Source organism: Propithecus coquereli, unplaced genomic scaffold (genome assembly GCF_000956105.1).
Source record: "Propithecus coquereli isolate 6110/MARCELLA unplaced genomic scaffold, Pcoq_1.0 Scaffold168, whole genome shotgun sequence".
Lineage (NCBI taxonomy): Eukaryota > Metazoa > Chordata > Mammalia > Primates > Indriidae > Propithecus > Propithecus coquereli.
The window spans coordinates 747882-754768 of NW_012141413.1; the positions used below are offsets into that span (position 1 = coordinate 747882).

At 33.9% G+C, this 6887-nt stretch overlaps 1 protein-coding gene across 1 annotated transcript in view; it reads left to right on the forward strand.

The window, feature by feature from the left end:
• ZDHHC20 (zinc finger, DHHC-type containing 20) overlaps positions 1-3312 on the forward strand; it is a 92589-nt gene extending 89277 nt beyond the window's left edge. Inside the window, exons 9-11 of the mRNA XM_012641665.1 lie at positions 383-472; positions 1997-2112; positions 3235-3312. Of these exons, the coding sequence (XP_012497119.1) occupies positions 383-472; positions 1997-2112; positions 3235-3272 (244 nt within the window). The 3' untranslated portion in view covers positions 3273-3312. The remainder of the gene's footprint in view (positions 1-382; positions 473-1996; positions 2113-3234) is intronic.
• The last annotated feature ends 3575 nt before the right edge of the window (positions 3313-6887 follow it).

Consider the following 6887-nt stretch of genomic DNA (forward strand, 5'->3'; position numbering starts at 1 on the left):
AAAAAAAAAAAAATAGTACCCAGACCTTCAGTAAATATTCATTTGATGAATGTTGTTGAATGAATAAATATGTGGAACTTACATTTGAATTTCAGTTTGAGCCTGAATTATATCTTAAATGATTGTGATAGACAGGTCAGTTACCCCAATATTTGAGTACCTATGTTTGAGGTGCTATACTAGGCATCATAATCCTAATAGGTCTGGAAGACATTGTTTCTAAATGTATTTAAATTATAAAAGAAAAGGGCTTATGTCTTCAAAATTAGAAATTACAAGTTATGGTAATTTCTTTATGCCATGCCTCTGAAAGGCTGGTGTTAAATTTGACCACTTTAACTTAATACAATTTAAATTATTACTGATATTTTTCATTATGCAGCTTGGGTGATGGTTGCAGTTTTCCAACTCGCCTTGTGGGAATGGATCCAGAACAAGCTTCTGTTACAAACCAGAATGAGTATGCCAGAAGGTGTGCTTCTTGTCATTAAGCTTTTTTGTATTCATTGTAAAGCAAACTGTGTATATGTGTTATGTGTACATATCTCATGGATAAATGCAGTAGTAATTCAGTAAGACAGCACAGATAGGGAAAGGGAAATTCTATTTAAATTTTTTTAACTGAGGGTTGATGTGCCAGTGTACATAGGATAACCATATGCTTTTATCATCCAGACTAGAACACCTGAGAGTAGGAAAGAGAATGCTTGCTTATTAATACTTAAACCAGTGCTCACTCCAGCAGCACACATACTAAAATTGGAACGATACAAAGATGATTAGCATCCCTGCGCAAGGATGACACACAAATTCGTGAAGCGTTCCATATTTTTAAAAATTAAAAAAAAAAAATAGTTAAACCATTATAATCGCATAAAATTGGAAATAATCTGGACAAACTAGGAAGCATCTAAAATATTCTTTCAAGATTTGATTATATTGGTTTATTTAAGTTATGTTTTTTCAAAGAAATTACTAATTGTGCTATTCACTATTTTACTTTGATAAATTTTAACTACCATGTCAAAGTAATAATGAAATTTAAAAAGTACAAATTTTTTTTCATTAATTCATCTTAGAGAACATTTTCTCATAAGATATTTCCATGGCAAGCAAACTGTTTTTCTTAAATTCAGTGAAATAGTTCATTTTAAATGAAATTTTAAAGAAGCTAGAGATACTTCTATCAAAGTGAAACAATCAAAATATATTTATTACAGAAATAAATTGTAGGGGCAGAGGAATTTTAAGTTCCAAGCTTAGCATATTAATATTGGAAGAACATAGGCCCTAGAACCTAGAGCCTAAGGCCTTGCTCTAATATGTTATGGTTCTGAACAAGTCACTTAAACTATGACACTCAGTGTTTACCTCTATAAAGATAATGATTCCTTCCTCCAAAGGTAATTTTGTGGGTTGAGATAATTTGTATAAGGTGCCTAGCACAGTGTCTGACCCATAATAGGGACCCAACAAATATTAGTTCCCTTTTCCTCCTTCTTTCCTTCCTTCATTCCCTCCCTTCCTGGATCTCTTAGCTAGAAATATAAGTCTACGCTAAATCACTGAATCATTTTTTCCCCTTAGATCTATACTGCAGAGGTAGAAAGCAGAAAACTTGGGAAATGACAGGTAATTTTTTTGTACTGGCCACAGACATAGATCCTCACCTGTCCTTGTATTACCTTATGGCTCTTGATTAACATATATTAAAACATTTCAGACTGGCCTCTGGAGCTTTTTTTCTTTTGTCTAATTGTTTTCATTGGCAGTGTTGGAATACAGATTCTTGGGTCTAGAGAGCAATTTAATGGGGGGTTGCAGGCATATTTTTCTTCTGAAGATTTCTTTTGAAGAGTTTTTTCAGCGTGCTGAGATCTCATGAGTTGCCTTCACATATTTAGGAGAAGGAGTACTAATTTGCTGCTTATTAATTTATTAAATACCCCTAATTGAGCATTAAACTATTTTCTAAATTACCTGCTCTTCCTTTCAGTGTTGGCTCAAATCAACCTTTTCCTATCAAACCACTTAGTGAATCAAAAAACCGCTTGTTGGACAGTGAATCTCAGTGGCTGGAGAATGGAGCTGAAGAAGGCATCGTCAGATCAGGTAATAGTTCACACCTGAAAACACTGCTGTGTCTGGTTCAAATGAAAATCATCAGATGTAATAAATTTGGAAAAATCAAAATAATGTGACATTTTAAACTGCTAAAATGTGTGAAACTTTTAAATAAAATACATATGAAGTGTTCATGTTTACTGGTAGCTTTTATGGGAAATGGGGGAGAATGAGGAGAGTGTAGTGGCTAATGTCTTTTGTTCTGTTTAGCTGGGTTCTTTTTTTTTTTACCCAGCCAAATATTATGAGTTGTGGATACAGTATAGAATAGTTGATAAAATTGAAGTGGGATTTTTAACTGGACCTGAGTTTACAATATGGTCTGGCCACTTAACTCTGTTTTAGGCATTATAGCCTAAAACATATCTGAGGTGATTCCTATTGATAATAATAATAGCATTGTCATTATCTTCTTGGATTGTTGAAAAATGATTTGGAAATAAATTTGTACTAACTCCAGGAAATACCCTAAAAGTTTGCTATTAGAATTTCAGATTTTTTTTGTTGTTTGTTTTATTGACTTTTAGTAGCACTTGAAACATTCTCTTAAATTAGTATCTTTAGGATAATTACACTCTTTGTATAAGATCAAGGGAAATCCCAGGAGTTTGAGGCCAGCCTAGGCAACATAGTGAAACCTTGTCTCTTAAAAAGAAAGATGAAGGGGAATGTTCATTTTGTGTATTTCTTTTCTTTTCTTTTTTTTGACTCCCAGTTTCACTCTGATGCCCAGGCTGGATTGCAATGGCATCATCATAGCTTACTGCAACCTCAAACTCCTAAACTCAAGTGATTCTCCTGCCTCGGCCTCCCAAAGTGCTAGGATTACAAGTGTAAGCCATCATGCCTGGACTAATTTGTGTACTTCTTAATTATTGCTGCTTAGCATCTTTAAAGTTAATGGATATTTTCACAAGGATAAGCATAAAACCAGAATTTTGATTCCTAATGCTCTTTGCTGACTGTGGGTTCTACAAGAAGACAAATAGTTGGCACTGTAAGCCTATTTAGTGCTCACGTGATAGTTGTTTTTACTGTAATCAATTTCACCACTTAGCCAGAAACTTAATACTTTTTTTCGTCACGTCATATATAATTATGTGCTTACAGGGACACATAACCATGTTACAGTGGCAATAGAAAATTGAGTACCACTTGTTCATTACTAACCATTTGAATGAGAGCAAGGTAAGACAGTATAAAGGTAATTTCCTTTAACAAATGCAGTTTATTTGCATATTTCATAACTCAGAACAATTTGCATTTCTATCTTTTTTCACTCTTTTCAATTATATCAGCAAATTTAGGCAGTATAGGAGAGATGGGAAGATCTGCCACAATCTCATTTTTCTTACCACTTCCAGCACAATCTTAGTAAACATTTATCAGTAAATTAATGACAAAACTAATAAAAATTGTTTCAGACTGGTATGTAGACAGCTAACCTTTTCAGTAAACAGTACCTTATTAATTTAAGAAAAAAAGGTGACTTTTGATTCAAAGAAGAGTGACTAAAATTAAAGGCTGATAAAAAGACTTAAGAAGTTCATCGATGTTACTTGGTTTGTAAAAGATACAACAACAGAGCATTGCAGTGTAATAAGTGACCGTGCGGCAGGAGCTCGTTTTTCCAGAGGGATCTCATCTGGAGTGTTAACTCAGGGGAGCATCTGCTTCCTTGCCCACAGGTTTGTCATGAGCAGTCAGGTCCTTGCAGAGGACCTAGAGCCTGTGTCCAGGGTTACAGCCAGAGCCTAAGACCCAGTACAAAGTAAGGGTACAGGTACTGGGGTTGGGGGTCACATTGGGCGGAATGGGCTGCCCCCGGAAGAGGAGCTACAGGACCTGCATGTGGGGATTGAGGGCCAGGTCCATGCCACCAAGAGCTGGAGTTGTGCAGTAGCACTTGGTCCCTAGACAGGTCCTCAGTCTACATTTCTTCTTAATGTGGGCAGAATAATGGCTGATGCTTGTGGTTGTTGAGAATCCTCAGCTCCAGTTCCTCTACAGTTGCCGTGGGAACTTGCCCACATCCTGCACCAATCTTAGAACAGATATAGGTAGATAAAATATCTTCTCAAATGATATCCAAATTAGCAGTCAGGAAGTACTGTTGAGAATCTTCCCTTCTAAAATACTCCCTTGATTGCTTCAGGGGAAGAAAGTCAGTGATACCCCCTCATTTACTGCCAATAAAAATCTTTATTACTATAATATTAGTAGTAGTAAAGAATTCATATCCTGTCTTGTTCTAGTAGCAGCTTTATACCTTAGCCCACAGAAACATTTAATTAATATTTCAGAAATAAAAAATTAAATTTTAACCAATAATTCAATTGTTTTTTTTGTAGGTGTATAAAAACATATTATGGACTGATATTTTTGATTTCACTTGTAAGAAAATGATCAATGGATTGAAATAATTGAAGTATAACAGAAGATATATTTTTTAAAAAAGGAAGCCTTTGTACAGTTCGCTGGATTCACAGAAGCACTACTCCAGAGCAGAACGATGCCTTAATCTTAAGTGTCCATTTGTACAACATTGACTTACAGCTACAAAAGTAACTTAATTTTACTCTGGAAATAACACTTACCTGTTATGAGATGCTGTAATATGAGCTGTCATCACATGTTAACATGGCATATGTATTTTTTTTTTGATACCTGAGTTACATTATTAGAGTTGTTTCTTAGTATCCTTGTAAATTTTCACTCCAAAACACAAGCTAAAAACTTGTCTTAAGTAAAGTACATCTAGGGCAAATGGTGGCTGAAAATGAATAATATCCAAATTACTGTTGCTTGTTCTGTATAAGGATAAGAAAATAAGTGCTTTTTTAAACTGGGCATTGCTAATTTATAATTACTTTTTTTATACTTTTCAACATTTTTAATAAAGTTTTTTTGTTTGGCTATAAAATAACACTCAGAAGGATTCAGATATCTAAATATAATCATTGAGAACATAGAACACATTGGTATAATTCATCGAAGGCTTAGTTTTAAGCATTAATACAACCATGTAATATAGTGTGCGCCCAAGGCGTAAAAGACATGTGGCAGTATAAGAAATATTTCGAGTTCTCTCTGCTTTTTAATAACTTTTTTTGTTGAACATTCAGGAGTGTATATATACACGGGCAGGGAAACACAAAGTTACATGTGCTATAGAAATATTGGACACAGTAGCAAGAGGTGGGAGTGCCTAGAAGAAAAGCAAAGAGTGGAGGCAGGATATTATAAGCTGTTAAAAAATATTTCAAGTCCTAAAGGTATTTAGAATAAAACATGCTGTTGAGTTGACTTTCAAATTTCATTTTAGGTGATGACTAAAAATTACTTTGCAACTTTTTACAGTAATCTTATAACAGCTTAAATAGTGACTTAAAATGCAGTTCAAACTAGGAAAAAAAAACTATTTAGAATAACATGGCTCTCAGGAAGAAATTCTAACCTAAGTAGTTATTTTAAATTCCCCGGTCTCTGAAAAGTGAGTTCACTCTTCAATGCATAATCTTAAATCTGATTAGATACATTTCTCCTTTTTTCTTTTTAAAATCTAACCTAAGTGACAGAAATTATTGCATTAATTTTAAAGAACAGTATCCTATAAAAGATAAATAGTGTAGAAATGTTTATTTATACTGTTTAGTCAAACACCCCCCTGCTGAGAATGATTGATTGCTTCCAGTAGGTGGGTAGAGCTAAACCTCACGAGCATCTGTGAGTGTCAAAGGTTATATAGTCTCCTTATATATAAAATGGGACTGCAGGGGACAGGTGTTGTGAATGAGTTGGACTGGATGACTTGTAACATTCTGTGATGCCCAATTTTGCAAAATACCCTAGTTTTCATTCACCCAACAAATTTTTTGGAGTAACTTCTATACTCCAAACAATATACTAGGGATACCTCTATCATTGTCTAATGTAACAAATACTATAGTTGCTACTGTAGGTTTACAATTTGTAAGATTTGTCTAATTTCCATTGGCTATACTAATACTAGATTTTAAAAGGAAGAATCTTTTTTTTCCCTTTGAAACAAAGAAATGAGTTAGCTTTGAAAACACAGCTTGGAATGCTATAGTATGGATTCTTCTACCTTCATTTCAACTCCTTAGTCTTAATCATCTTGATTCTAGGAAACTAGAATGAAAGTTAAGAGATATCAATTACCAACCCAAAACATAACTTCACTTTGATGGTGTGCATATTATAAGGAAATAGTAAATGTTTAAACATAATGACTACTTTCAGAAATGTTCTCCTGGTACATTTTGTGAGAATTTCTACATTTAGATCAAAAGATTTGCATGTACTGGCTACCAACTGAGGAAACATAATTTTCCTATTCAGACACTTTTGTGGTATTGTAATCTCTCTCGATTCTTTTAATTTCTGTTATTTAACATCATCTTTAATAGCACAGTAAACACCTTTTCAGAAATTTTCGGTTAAAGCCTTTTAATTAGTTATCTTTGATTTCATTTATGGCCAACATTTTACCACATTCTAAATCTTACTTAGCTGAATTTATTCATACGTATTAATGACCATTCAGCAAGGGCCCATAAGTGGTATGGGTATCGGGGAAAGGCTGCCTCTTTGGTATTTCAACTGGTATTGATTATTGCTATCAACTATTTGGGGAGAAAAGGTCAAAATGAAGCCCTGTCAAAATTTATAAGTACTATCCTTGGTCCTTTAAACACTTTAACATTTGTGATAACACCTAAGGAAAATAAAGTTGAATTTCA